The sequence below is a fragment of the Herpailurus yagouaroundi genome, unplaced genomic scaffold (genome assembly GCF_014898765.1).
Source record: "Herpailurus yagouaroundi ecotype Mexico unplaced genomic scaffold, PumYag 100, whole genome shotgun sequence".
NCBI lineage: Eukaryota > Metazoa > Chordata > Mammalia > Carnivora > Felidae > Herpailurus > Herpailurus yagouaroundi.
The window spans coordinates 89049221-89064071 of NW_024412391.1; the positions used below are offsets into that span (position 1 = coordinate 89049221).

At 44.8% G+C, this 14851-nt stretch overlaps 1 protein-coding gene across 6 annotated transcripts in view; it reads right to left on the bottom strand.

The window, feature by feature from the left end:
• Window positions 1-14851, bottom strand: part of GLI3 (GLI family zinc finger 3) — a 267337-nt gene that overhangs the window by 121393 nt on the left and 131093 nt on the right. For all 6 annotated transcript variants that reach the window (XM_040473025.1, XM_040473020.1, XM_040473019.1 and 3 more), the window contains one exon: window positions 3459-3564. In XM_040473025.1, coding sequence (XP_040328959.1) covers window positions 3459-3564 — 106 coding nt within the window. The remainder of the gene's footprint in view (window positions 1-3458; window positions 3565-14851) is intronic.

Genomic DNA, 14851 nt, shown 5'->3' on the forward strand with positions numbered 1-14851 from the left:
TGTGGACAATGCCCTGAGAGTTAAGTAGGGTAAGCTAAAGGCATTGCATTTAACAAGCTGGGTTCTAAGGGACGCATTTCAGTACATATTTATAAGGCTTGGTGGTTATTATTAGGCTGTAATTGTAGTTGTTCTAACACCTAATAAGCCATGGTTGGAAAAACAAAGGCAGGTTAATTTGTGATTTCCTCTACTCATTCAGAGGCAAATTAAGTGTCAAACAGCTAATACAGAACATATTTCATTTTATGAGATTTTAATTTAATTCTGCACCATATCGTTGATGCCTTAATATAGGGTGGTTTATCTAAAAAGAGAAGCAATTTATAAACCTCTTTCAATAGAATCTTTAATGATAGGATATGATAGCATAATTATCACAGTGCCTGCCATCCTTCTAAACAGAGATCTGTCAGTCAGTATTTCCATCATCAACACAAATCCTGTTTTCAAGAGACTTATAATTTAATTTTTAAAGCTGGCACCAGAAGGACAATTATGTGTACAAAATAATGAGAATATCCTCAAATTCTGTCTTCTTATAATTAAACATGTTTATTCTAAAAACTCTGTAAGCTCACTTGGCCTCATTTTCTATGAGAAAATTATATAGCAAGCCATGTTGGAACTCACGTTCTAGATGAAAGCATTTTACTTTTCCAGGATACTGCTTTACCCCTAAGCATAGATGTGCTTTTTTTTTCTTTTTAAAATTTTTTAATGTTTATTTCTTTTTGAGAGAGATAGAGCACGTGCACAAGTGGGAGAGGGGCAGAGAGAGGGAGACAGAGGACCGAAGCCGTCTACTTATAGCACCTCAGAAGGTGCAAAGGCAAGAAGGGGTTCATGACTGAACGAGGCGAGTGTTTCTGAGGCCCCCACTTCCTGGAATGCTAACCCCCAACATTTGTTTAGAGCTCTATGCTCTTAAAAGCGTTCACATGAACATGACTTCATTGAACTCTTCCTGCAGTCTGGGAGAGTGGGGTAAGGCAGAAAACCTCATTTCCAGGGGATGAAACCAATCCACTTGAGAGTAGGTTACCAGAGTTCCCAGCACAGGTGAGTGTGAATAAAGAAAGAGTGGGGGATTGGAGCTCATCACGACTCCCGGATGGGCCACCTGAGTGTTACTGAGCACCTTTTTCGCAAGGTACCGGGCAAAATGAGGAACAGCCTCGGGGGATAGCCAGTAGGGGTGATACCTGAATTAGAACTTGAGGATGAGGAGTTTTAAGCAGGAGTCTGCCACCCCACCAGCGAGGGAAGGCCACTGAGGGCAATGCATAATGCATAAGGAAGATTCTGTTACAAAGGCACACGGGATCTGAGATGTCCCCTAGCCTTCTGGAGTCAACTGTGTAAGCTCATTGTCCCCACCCAGATCCCTGCTAAGGACTAGCAGTCCCAGGAAGTCCCACAGACCCACCTTCTCACTATGCTCTGCACACAGCAATGGCACTCCTCTCAGAGCTCTCTGGGGCTCCTCTGTGGGCCTCAGGATTATCTACTGGCCCTATATTATGAATTTTGATAACTATCTGTTTAGGCAGCTAGCAAACAATTTAGTCCATTGCTGTGAAAGCATCCTAAGGCTTGGCTGGAACACCAGGAAGTCCTGAAATCTATAAAAATCCCAGCTCAGCAGTCATACCTGAGATGCAACCCCCAACCCCAGGACTTTCCAAACTTGACCTGCCTCATCTTGTGGTGTTTTTATCCCAGGTGAGCTAAAACTGAAGGTACAGCAATCAGGGTCTAGAACACAAGGTGTGGGCGACATGAGGGCTTGCTACTGCATTCTGCCAAAGAACCAAGGCTTGGGATTTTTATTGGTAAACTCATATTTGAATTTAATAACAAGGCAAACTATAATGAACCCATAGGAATTAGTTCATTCTGTCATATAAACTCATTTTGGTGGGGGTTTGGGGGGAGGGGGGTTGCTCCATAACAGGGTTTTTGAAAGAGTGAACAATTCTGAAATCCCACAAAAATCTGATTTAAGTCACCACATTACAGAGACTGGAGTCTGGGAGGAATCTGCCACCTGCATCACCAAGGCTGATCTGGCCCTCGCTGGCTCCGCACCACGGGGCAGGGCCTCGTCGGAGACCTTTGTGGTCCCATCTGCCCCACAAAACCTCCCTACGACGGGGTGAATGGCACGGCGGGTTTCAGCCTGAATTTGGAATTTCCTTCCCTTTCTATAGGAGCTTTTAATTGGCCTCATGGTTTTATTTCAGTATATTTTTAGCAGGCTTCAGAACCCTGTAAATACTCACTCGTGTTCCAGTGAAAAGTCAAAGAATAAGTCACGAGTCTCCGTATTCTCTCTCTATAAATACCCACTTCTCCGTTAATGCTTATGGAAGTCTGCACCACAGATTTATTACTTACCTCCAGGCAAATCTGCTCTGAAATTACAATTCAATAATGGGGGATGGATCCAAAAAACTGTTGGTAAAATATTATATGTGTACTTGGGCATGTAGTTACGGCTGTTAATATCAATTAATTCTGTTCACAGAGGAGGACTTGTTTTAAAACAACTTCATTTTTCTTTGGCATATACGTAATTACACAGCTTAACTAATAGCCACGGAGATGCAATCTACCATCTAAATAACCAGCATTATTCTTCAAAGTATTATTTGTGCTTTTCTAACTTTACTGTCTCAGAATGAAGGGTGATTACCAGATCTAACTAGATGTATACATCAAGGCCATTAGTAAGGGAGAGCCCCTCCTGACCGCAGCTCCAGTAATCACAGTATCTGACAATGTTTCTGGACATGACTACCAAAAAAATAGCATTGCAGTTTGCAAGCCGAATACTCTTTTTACCCCCAACCTGAGTAAGGTAATATTTATTTCCACAAAATGTTCTGCTTTCTTTTCTAATGTATGTTATCAAAGTCATGCTTTCCTCTTATCTTTGTGTAAATCGCGTGAGCGATCGCAAGCGCCATTTTGTTGGGGAGACATTCCCATCCGTCAAGTCACTGTTGGTGGACACACCGTGGGGGGTTATGAAAATTTACCACAGCATTTTCATTACAATTCATTGGCGAGCCCTGGGACAGGACTTCCAGGTAATCTGAGTTTTAGCAGGAAAAACTTCAAACCCAATCTCTCCCAGATCCATATTCTGAGTAGTAACTTCCCATTAGGCCCCCACTTTTTTAATTTAGTATTTACAGCCCACAGAACACACGTCAGCAAAATATATAGTGAATACTTGCCAGCCACCTAGTGTGATAGGCATTCTTCAGGAAGCAACGGGGATTTGCTTCAGTGCGTCCAGGAACAAATAGGCTTGCCGTATTTCAAAAGTAAATCTTATACTTCTATTACACCTTCAAAGCCCAGCAGCCGCACTGTTGACAAAAAGTCGTGAGACAGAAAAAGCTAGTATCCCGTGCTGCTTCATTAAAGGGTGAAGTTTTATTACTTACACATGCAATGGAGGAATCGGAGACGGGTCATAATGGTAACGCCCCTCATGATGTCTCGCATCAATCGGCACAGGAGGGTGGAATGCAGGAAAGAGATGAGAAGGGTCTGAAAAAGAACGAAAATCCAACATGGGTAAGAGGAACACCCTGAAACAGAATCCCGGCCCACGACACAACACCGTTATACTGTCTTGACAACTTGGGTGGAGTCCACTTGAAGAATTTGTGGAAGAACTCTTTAAAGTGCATTATGAGGCTACGGGTACTACGGAAGTATGACCGAGCACACGGCACCTGAGAAGGTGGAGGCTAGGAACGCAGTAAACCCAGACAGGAAAGTAAGAACAGGGACTACTGTGTGTCACCCTGGGAGAAAGCCCGGAGGAGCACAAGGGCTGGAGGGAGCCACAAAACCAAAAGGAACGGACGACAAGACTCTTACTTTCTTTTAAATTGTACCGTCAAGTGAAATGTAGACAACGATGTAATACACATACTAGCTTCCCTTCTCCCATATCCCTGATGCTTTTTAAAGGAAGCCGTATTTTCTAAAGTCCCTGCTTGAATGCATGGGTCTACTTACACGTTATGTCTACACTTACATATAAGTGTATGATACACACACTATTTTAAAGTTTAAATGCACAATCTCCTCCTTCCCGTCCTGGGCCAGACCTCCACAGTCCCACACAAGGGCAAGGGCAGCCAATCTATAGACTAGCCAGAGAAATGCTACAGGGCCTGGCCGGAAGAGGTGAGCTGACCCCTCTCGGACTGACAAAGAGAGGCTGGGAGCAAACAGAGGAATGCTTCCCCCACAGCCCTGACATTCACCTTGGACCCCGACCAGCCTCCCTCCTGCTTAGGCTGGTGTTTAGAGTTTCCTGGGTTCCTGTGTGTGCACTTACTTCTGGCCGCTCCTCTACTTCACTACAGTAACGTAAGCACACGGTCTCCTACAAATCTCATCAAGGGCTTTTTTTTTTTTTTTTCCTAAATAGTGATTCACTGCAAAAGCTGAAGAGAATTTTGCCGCATTTTATTCTTAGAAGCACGGCTGATACTCGAGTTTTCCCTGAGTTTCAAGAAGCAAAGTGACGGAGCGAAGATGCGTCTCCACCGTGATGAGCCTGGCGTTACGGCAAATACGCCAAAGCCTCTCTTCAAGTATTATCTCCCACACGTGTCTGTCCTGGCAGCCTGCACAGAACCATCCTGCTGCTACTACCCCAAATCTTCCCCGGGAATTGATGTGCACACCAGAGGTGCCTCAGGAGGGCTTCAAGCATTTTCTAAATGTCTGAAGGTTTTGCCTAAGCCTGAGGTAGCAGGTGGCGCAGAGGATCCCAAGGGAGGCACTGCGAACAGGTTCTGAGTGGTGGCTGGAAGAAGTGACACAGAACCTCTAAGTGACACAGAATGGGGGGCTGTGCCAAACACAGACCGGCACCCACACCGTGGATTTGCATAAGCCCCCATATCCGAGTATTAGGTGTGCATGGGGTGACTTTAGGTGTTTTTTCATTTTCCTCCCTATGCATTTCTCTTTTTTCTAGATTTTCTTCAACAAGCCATCTCTTAGAATGTAAACAATAATAAACTCTTTTAAGTTTTATGTTTATTTATTTTTGAGAGAGACACAGTGTGAGCAGGGGAGGGGTGGAGAGAAAGGGAGACACAAAATCCAAAGCAGGCTCCAGGCTCTGAGGTGTTAGCACAGAGCCCGAACCTACAAACCCGTGAGATCATGACCTGAGCCAAGATGCTTAACGGACTGAGCCACCCAGGCGCCCTATAATAAAGTTTCAAAAAAAATTATGAAATTTTACTTCCCTTGTGTTGAACTTTGCCCTGGCTGCCTTCCTTTGAGAATCTACAAGTATGGTTATGAGGAAAAAATACAATAAGAGTGAAAAACCATTGACGCAGTGTTGACCGAACCAAGGAGGTGCGCAAAGCTATGGCTCCACCAGATTTGGAGCCTTTCTTAGAAAACTTGTGGGATTGGAAGAGGAATATTGTAACGAAAAGGTCAATTACTGACTGCATCCTGTGCTCGTTGTAAGATAGATGAAGGTGGGAGGAGTGGCAAATAGGGAGAGGAAGCATCATCCTGGTATGGTCAGGGCACTGCCACTGCGATACCACAAAGTGTAAGCCACTGTATAAATTCCACATGAAAAATCAATAATATATACATTTTTTAAATTGAGAAAGAGAGCACGAGCGAGCTGGGGGGCGGGGGGGAGGAGCAGAGGGAGAGAAAGAAAATGATAAGCAGGCTCCATGCTTGGCATGGAGCCCAACTCAGGACTTGAACCCACCACCTCATGACCTGAGCCGAAATCAAGAGTCGGACACTCAATCCGCTGAGCCACCCAGGCACCCTGAAAAACTCAATTATATTTTAAGTGCACCACTTAGGACTTAAATCTAAAGGATGTGGGCGTTGCTCTTTTGTAATGCAAATCTTGGTAGCTGGAATGCTAAGTGGGAAAGTTTACCCCACACTGTTGTCACATTCAGTGTGCCACGTAAGTCAGTCATCCTGCAGAGCCAAAATGTCCGACCTCACATAACCATTTTCCATGAAAATTAATCCATCCTTCTGCAAACAACATACAATCGACTGCAGCAATCTTTCTCACTAGCCTCAAGGTCTGACGCACATTCAGTGAAATATTTCCTGGTTTTAAATTCTGAAACAGGCCTAAATGAGTCAGATTCAAGTCAGATAAGGCGGTTGGCCACCAGACATGGGGGCGGCTCTTCTTTCTCTTCTCCTCTTAGGGGTCGCTGCTCCTGCAAACGTGCTGGCCTCCAGCAGACTTCGAACTGGCACACCTTCATCAGCTCTTAGCAATCAGAGAAACAAACCCCCTAGCACTGTGTTTAAGTCAAGCATTCACAGAGTCTGACCCTCCTCCTAAGACTTTCTCCTCCACATTTTCCATGGCCGTGGTGAGGGACATTGTGACAAACACGTCAGAGCTGGAGGATCTTTTCACTTCTCTCCTTGTTGGCTCTTGGCCGTGGACTGCGTGATTCAGTTCTCTCCAGCAGATAAGTGGGTGTCGACCGTATCTGATTTTCTCTATGTGGGTTCAGCGATGAATTACGACAGGGCGCAAATCCACATTTTTCATACACGCGGGGCTCGAAATGTGTGGATTTATTCCACATTCGGTATCTGCCTCAGACATCCAGGAAGTAACACTCCTTATCGTTTGAGTATTGATAATGAAGTGCAGTGATTATGTGCACACAGGCAAAGACCAACCTGTTAATCCTATAAAATCAAGGGTGTACCCAAGCAGCATAAAAATCTCCTCCCCAGGAAAACCTGGAAGGGCTATTGTGGACATCTGAAAGGCACTGCCACTTTTTCACTTTCAAGAAGTTAGTGTGTCTAACAAGATTTTAATTCACTCTTATTCTCTCCCTCCCTCCTTCTTTCAGAACCAAAGAGCAAACGGCCCAGCGCCGCAAAACTCTCTTGAGAGGAAAACAGAAGACACGATTATTGGGGCATTTTATAGTCGTTTCTCACTGTTGAGTTTGGTGTTTGGTGAGCTTAAAAATTTAATTCTGACTGGAAGTATGGGGTTGTTTATGTCCTAAGGAAATCTGCGAACTGTGCATTCTGGAATTAGGGTAAATAAAGAACAAAAATTAATGGATCTCATAGGACTTGAGCAAAGACATCTGGCCTCAGTTTAAGTATTTTACAGTTTCTCTTTGTTTCCCTTTTGATTTAGTCTAAAATAACTTCTCCTGGACTAACGAACATCTGTGCAAACAATTACACTTTGTGGGTCGCTTATCTGTGGAGACCACACCTCGGAAGCTACTTTCTGGGAAACTGCGATGGAACATCCCTCTTCCAGCTCGAGACATGCTTGAGCACAGCTGCACGGTACCGACGAAGGGAAAAAAAAGAGTTCGCTCCTGTGCTGTAACACCCGTGGCATCACGTGACATCGACCCTAACACATTTCTCAAAAATAAAAAAGTTCCCGAATCCTCCAACGCTGGGTGCTCTCCTTGCCTCTTGGCTCGTCGCCTCTGCGCGGACGATCGGCAGCGTATTCCATCACAGGCCCAAGAAGCTGTCCAAGAAAACCCACGCGACAAGCACAGGCCCGTGTCGCCGGCAGCCACCATAATTATCCCCCTCACGGGTTATTATTTACACATGAGCAGAGCAGCTGTGCACATCATAACTCAAGTGTATGTGCAATAAGTCACCGCACCGCGGCCATCTCCTGTTCTGGCCCTTGACAAAACACCACATGATGACTTTTCCAAAGTCAGGGGAAAACTGCTGGAGCAGAAGGAAGTGCCACTAAACCTGGCTGCCTCCTATTTATCATACAATTTCCTGACTGATGGTTCCACAAACCCGCTGCTAAGTGCTGTGTACTCTACTGTCAGCAAACTAACGGGCTAAATGGAAGACAGGGAGAGTAATGTGCAGAACTGGGGGAATCAATTTTACTGAGGGAATTAAAATTCTACCAGGTGGGGGTGAGTCTGCGGAGCCGCGGTAAGCAGTCAACTGTACATGCGTATGGTTGCAAAGATGATTTATTGCATGCTTGCAAGAGGCTTGACTATTAGACTAAAATTCCTCTTCTACTAAACCGAGACTTGAAGAGTGTGTGTTATCCGAGGCTCCAGTGCAATAGTCTTTAAACCCCATAAATATGTAATTGGCTTGACATGTGTTTAAATGGAAATGCATAGTAAAAATATTTGTGCTGGGTATCGTCGTCGGTATTCGGTTTCGTGCTGCCTGTCATCATACTGCGCATTAAGGATCTCATTAGGAATGAGAGGCATTGATTTTTAGGTCTCTGCACAACAGCCTGGGTTGATCATAAAACCTGTAGCCAGAGAAAGACACTTGGAGATTTATCTTCAGTTGCATCTTTCTCCCCAGAAAATAGTTTTAGTATCCTCAGGCTGGAAGATCTCTTAGATGCCATTCTGGAAAACTGCCTTTTAAGGCTTGAAATTTCCATATAAAAATCACAGATTAAAAAAGAGAGATCAAAGTAGGCTCACTTCGTGCCCTAAAGGAGGATGATTCACCAGATGGCACTTGAGTGGCCGAAAGTACCCAGGAAATAGCACAGGGCCCACAAGAGCAAAGTGCCCAAGTTCTCCTGGCTTATTTAAATACTGAAAGCGTTTGCACATTGACTTCAGAAGTTATTCGAGAACGGAACTAGAGATTATTTTTCCTGTCATTAGGGTAAACCCTGCCCGTAGGAATGTCCAGTCCCCCCAGATTCACTCAATTGCCTATCATCAGCAAAAATATCATTAAAATCCCACGTGGTCAACATCCACTATACCAGAACCACAATAATCACCCAGTGACTACCAAATGAGAGCTCTCAAGGAGGACAGAGAGAGAGAGAAAGAGAGAGAGAGAGAGAGAGAGAGAGAGACCCTTCCTCCTCCAGTGAGATGGTGAAGAGTTACCAGGGCCTTGTCTCCCCCTCTTCTGCTTTGGGTATCTCCAACCATCACATAGATGCCTGCAAGACCTTTGCCTGGGCTCAGTGGCCTGAAGGAAGCATCACCCAGTGAACGGACTTTAACACCCAGGCTCCTTCACACAAAAATCCCTGTATTCCCACCCATGGGCAGGAACATGCTTATGAACAACATGGCACCAGAAAGGAGATGATCTAGCCCCTGAGGACACCCCAGGGATGCCTGACCAGGAATGTGTAGAACAACAAGGCAGTCTATGGCCCTCCTAGTCTGCAATGAGTGGAATCTTAAGAGTGGCATCCCACAGGGATCAGCTGTGAACCTGCTGAAACCTCGCCCAGTGGACTCACCCCATGGAGCAAGAGGAATCTTCTTTCTGGTCTTACATGAATGTGAAATGGAACCAGAAACATCTCCAGTGTCATTAGTGTATATCATCTTGTTTATAAGGCCTTCTGGAGCGTGGTGCAAGTTCTAAGAAGTTGGTTCTAATACAATCTAGAAATCCAAAGAGATGTCTTGCACTTAAAAAAATTTTTAAAAGATTATTTTGTCACTTTATACCATGGCAAGAGCCTTAACTTGGAAAGAATATGCTATGGGAGGGATCTGCTAACTACTGTGTGTGGGCCAGCTTTTGCAAATAGAGTTTTTATTAGAATACACGTATGCTCTTTTGCTTACAAATTGCTTATTTCTGCTTTCACACTACAATGGCAGAGTTCACTAGTTATGACAGAGAACACACGTTACCTATGTGGCCTTTTACAAAAAATTGTTTGACGGACCCTGTCCTAGAATACCACAATAAAGTAATTTTCAGAGATTCTTACTTTTCGGAAAAACCGCCCGCCAATTTTTCTCTCCTATCCATGTAGTTTTGGAGTGACAACACTATATATGTGAAGTACTTATATGTCACTTTGTGTCACTTAAAAACATCTTTATAGTAGGAGTTTCCATGCTAATAATTATTCTGAAAAGGGATACTTATCCAGTGATTTTAGCAAAACCTATGCTAAATAAATTCTAAGATAAGCACGATGATGGATGAAATTGACTATAAATCTAGCAAGTAGCAGCAATAATCATTTACACTTGCAAACTTGTTTCCTTATAAACTAAGTAACATATACACAAAGTTTCATAGCAAGCTAATAAACAACAAACACTATACTATTTCTAAAACCCAATCAATTTTATTTTTGGCAACTATCCAACATTCCTGAACCCTCTTGTATCAATTTCTACGGGCATTCCCCACTACTCAAATAGCAATCTTTCTATCATTTCTTCCATGCAAGCACATAGGCATATTACTTAATATTTTAGACCTCGATGCTACCCAGCACTACACTCCGGTCATACCATAATCCATCCACACCATGCTTCCAAACAAACGTAATCATGTATTTCCACGAGAAAATGACAAATAGCCCTCTGCCTTTACCACCTCAAACGTGTCCTGGGTAATGAACAAATAAAATGGCTGATTTCTCTCCTTTTTTGGTTCCTTCTGACTTCCTTCATCAGCAAGCCTTTGCACATTTCTCAGCCACAAATCTTATCCACTAGATTCCCAATGGCGGAAACAGACCACATCTACCTACTGGCCAACCAATGGAATCCTTCCATCCACCATCTGGAATGTGTCTTGCCTATCTATGATCCCACATATGTGCATCCATGACATTGTTGTTGTTTCTCGCTTTCCTGCCAGGATAGGAGAGAAAAAATAAACAGAAGAAAAAGCAGCACAGAGAAATGAGAGATGGTTCACAGCCATCATGCCTAAACGGAATTCTCTGAGGGAAATCATGTGACAACATACAAGGAATCATTAAAAGGGACATTAAAAGTGACAAATCCATTTACTTTGAAATACGCTAACAGTGTATTTCCAGTGACAATCAGTAAGCCTGGAAATTAAAAGGTGGGAATTGATTACTAATAACAAAGTCTTCTATCAATGACCATTTATTTGTGCAGCACAATTCAAAAGCCAAATTCATAGCTCTAAAAATATACAGTGGGATTTAATGCCGATAAAATGAAAGCAGAGGATGAAATGTTTGCAGGAAAAATGTTTGGTATCTCAGGTCTAACTACAGAGGCCTTGGAGACACAATGGACTCAAAAAGTTGCCTGGTTTAGTTAGTAAGCCAACAATTAATCAACAAAGGTAAGGTCTAGAAGTTGTATCCTATCCAAAAACAATCTACTCAAAAACTCCACTTTTTGACTGTTGCAAAATTAGCAGAAGCAGGTAGTGAAATGTGATAGCAAAGGAATACATTGCTTTATATTTTATAAAACTCATACACATTTCCTCATGGGATGCTCTTGGCAACCCTAAGAATCATTTCCAAAGCTTTATTATTATTCCCCTCAGTCTTGTTTCGCTTTATTCCTTATTATCATGATAATCCCGAGAATTAAGAAGGAAAACTTCCGTTACCTGCCCAGAAAATTAGAAGACCTACCCAACGCTGCATAAAACTAAGGCCTTGTGATCCAAGTTCATGCTCTTTTTTTTTTTTTAGATTCATTTATTTATTCTCAGGAGGGGGGAGGGTCAGAGAGAGAGAGAGAGAGAGAGAGAGGGAGAGAGAGAATCCCAAGCAGGCTCCACGCTGTCAGTGTAGAGGAAGATACGGAGCTCGAACTCACGAACCCGTGATTATCATGACCTGAGCTGAAATCAAGAGTCAGATGCTTAACCAACTGAACCACCCAGGCACCCCGTTGGTGCTCTTTCAATTTCCCTGGCAGAGCACACTAGAGGTGGCAGAATTCCAGGCACTATGAAGCCCCAACTAGAGTGTCAATCCTGCTTCTAGAGTAGGAAACTTGAGGAGATCTCTGGCACACAAACCCAGTCCCTCCTGGGAGGAGAAGAGGGGCCGACGTTCAGAGCATCATGGAGTTTACCTGTGTCTTCCGTGTCCCACAGCACAGGACGATGCCACTAATCCAAGAGAGCCACCCATCCGAGTCCACTTGAGAAATATTTTGATGGCAATGGAAAACCAGGAGTGACCTCAAGGGTGGGCTGGATGGCGTCTTTGCGGCCAATAAGAAATAAATGCAGCACATATTCAGCTCAGTATCAGACAAGAAATTGTTGAAGAGTAGATTATTGATTCTCCCCTCCCCCCCACTTTAAAGTCCACTATCCACCCCATTTCTGGTTCCCATCAACCAATCCCCAAGGGTCTTCCAAAGTTTTCCCCCATGAACGGTGATTACTAATAATGAAAACAATCGCAAGTGTAAGTACAATTCACTGAATACCTGAATGTGTCAGGTGCTGTACTAAGTCAGACTCACGACCTCGTTTCTGCCTTCCTAAGACCCTGGAGAGCAGGTATGAAGAATATATGCCCATTCTTCCGGACAAGGAAGATGGTTACGGGTCTTGTCCAGGCAAACGCAGGAGAGCATGACATAGCCAGTGTCTTTTTCGCTCCAAAGCCAGTGCCCTGAGACTCTACTGACACTGTCAAGAGTTCAGGCTTTTTATCATTTCTTATCTAACCTAACGTCTCCAGACTTATATCCTTAAAACCTACAGTGGCCATGTCCCTCCCTGCCCCCAAAGTCTGCAGTGGCCCAGGAGAACCTTCCCGATCCAATACAACCTCCCAGGGGCAGTCAAGGCCCCCAGTAACCTGGCTGCATCCAGAGACTCCCCCATGCTAGTGCTCCTGTGAGCAGCCGTCCATTGTTTCTGATGCTGTCCCCTATTTCGAGAACAAACGCCCTCTTGCTCAATTCCTACTCTGTCTTCAAGACTCATGCAAATGCCACCTGCTTAGTGAAGCTTCCCTAGGGACCCTCATACGGAATATTTGCTCCTTCTTCCCTTCTCCGGCATGCAGGTTGGGTGGAACCACCTGTGCAGTTCTGTCTGCACCTGCTCGTGCTCAGTCATTGCCTCTCCCACCAGACTCTAAGCTCTCAGACGGCCCTTGCGCTCCTACGCAAGCAGTCTCCTTCGCACAAGTACGGGACCACTCAAGACTGAGCTGTAGGCATGGCTGTGGGGGATAACCGCTCCCAAAAAAGACAAGCGCTTACTCTGTCCCACTACCATGCCAGGAGACAAGGAAATGAGTCCCTGTACTGGCAGGCACACTGTCAGATCAGGATTGTCCGCTTTCCGTCCCAGGCTATCTGGGGCACGGGGCCAGGTGGGGTGTCGGAACCCCATAAATATTTATTATAAGAAAGGTAAAGGAGGCAGGGAAGACAAGGAAGGAAACTGAGGCCACGCAATGGCAGCGGTGGACCAGGCCAGTCTCCCACGTGGGGGCTGCAGATTGCTCCATCACTGCACAGGCCTTCCCACAAAAGCAGGGGAACCCAGAGACGCACCTGCCATCTCTTTGCAATCTTCCCTGTGCAGGATTCCAGGTGCTGCCCACATTCAGAACATGCACAGGGCCACCTCCTGAGGGATGCCTGCATGCTCTGGGCAACGTCATCGTGGCCCTGCAGGGCTGCCTGCCACATAGCCAGTCACTTCATGTGGGCACGCAAAGCCCCCATCTAAACCCACCCCGCTGCAGGCTGAGCGGACAATGGCGGATGCTCAGAAATCAATACCCTCCCCACGTTGGGCCTTTTCCAAGATGCCGAATGTCCTTTTCCCGCCAAGAAAATGTTGATGCCTCAGTGAATTCAGGATACTTGAGAGGGCTAACACCCATATGGAAAAAGCTCTTTGACACAAAAGGTTGGAGGTCAAAAGTTTAAAAGCTCAGGACAGAAAATGACAGGGGCCCCTTTGCCCACACTCTCCCTCTTTTTGTCAATAACATCAAAGGCGCTGGCCAGCTCTTAATGCTATTATTGTTACGCCTTTGGAATCCATTGAAATTCCAGCACATTTATTGCACACCGGGAACACTGAAAGGCTCTACTTTCCTTAAACTCTGAATCCTCACTGTCTATGAAGCCTCGTGAAGCAGGAGCACACAAAGCTTTTAGGCAAAGAGTTTATTTTAAGTGCTTCTTTCGCCATGATTGTAAAATAATAAAGCACACAAAGTGATCCCCTTGCAGGGATGAGCAAGGAAATTAGAAAGAAGGGGGAGAATCCACTGCCGATAGGGTAAAAAAAAAAAAAAAATCTCCTTCACATTTTTTGGCTCCTAGGAATGCAAGAACTGAAACGTTCCTCATTTTTCTTATATTACTCCTTCCTCCACAATCCTAGATGAGCTATTAGGCACATATTTTGCACATGCGTGCAAAGACATTGGCCACGTTACCATATATCAAATGGCATCACTTGAGGGAAACATCTTTCTGCTTAAGAACAGTGCTCTATTAACATGGCATTGACCGCCATGGCATCCCCATCATTAATGATGGAGGTGACCAAAGTGTGGAAACGCTCAATGCCTGAGACTTTCCCTGGTCCATGAATAAAGCTGAGCTTATCAACCCATCACACAGATAGTAGGGACCCAGGAAGGATGAAATTCAAAGGAAAAAAAATCAAAATCTATTTAAGGTCATCATAACCTCATGCCTGAACTCTCTCTCCACCCCTCCTGGAACAGTAGCCATCTGGCAGTGTGTCCTGTCAGCCCCTGACGAGCAGGGTCACTCACCTTACCTCTCACCTGCCTCGTCCACTGTCCGTGCACGGCCCCCACGCTGAGGGCGTGACAGAAGGGAATGCCCTCGAAGGTCCATCGTGTATACCGTTGCTGTCCATTCTGGGTGTGCAGATAAAACCCCCCAGAGCTGCCCACATGTGGATTCAGAACAACTCCGAGGTCCACTCGCCAAAATTCACAGTGGGACTTCCTCTCTTGTCGGCTGCCCTTCCTTGGCCACCATCTCATCTGACTTCCTATTTATTGATTATTAGCCTA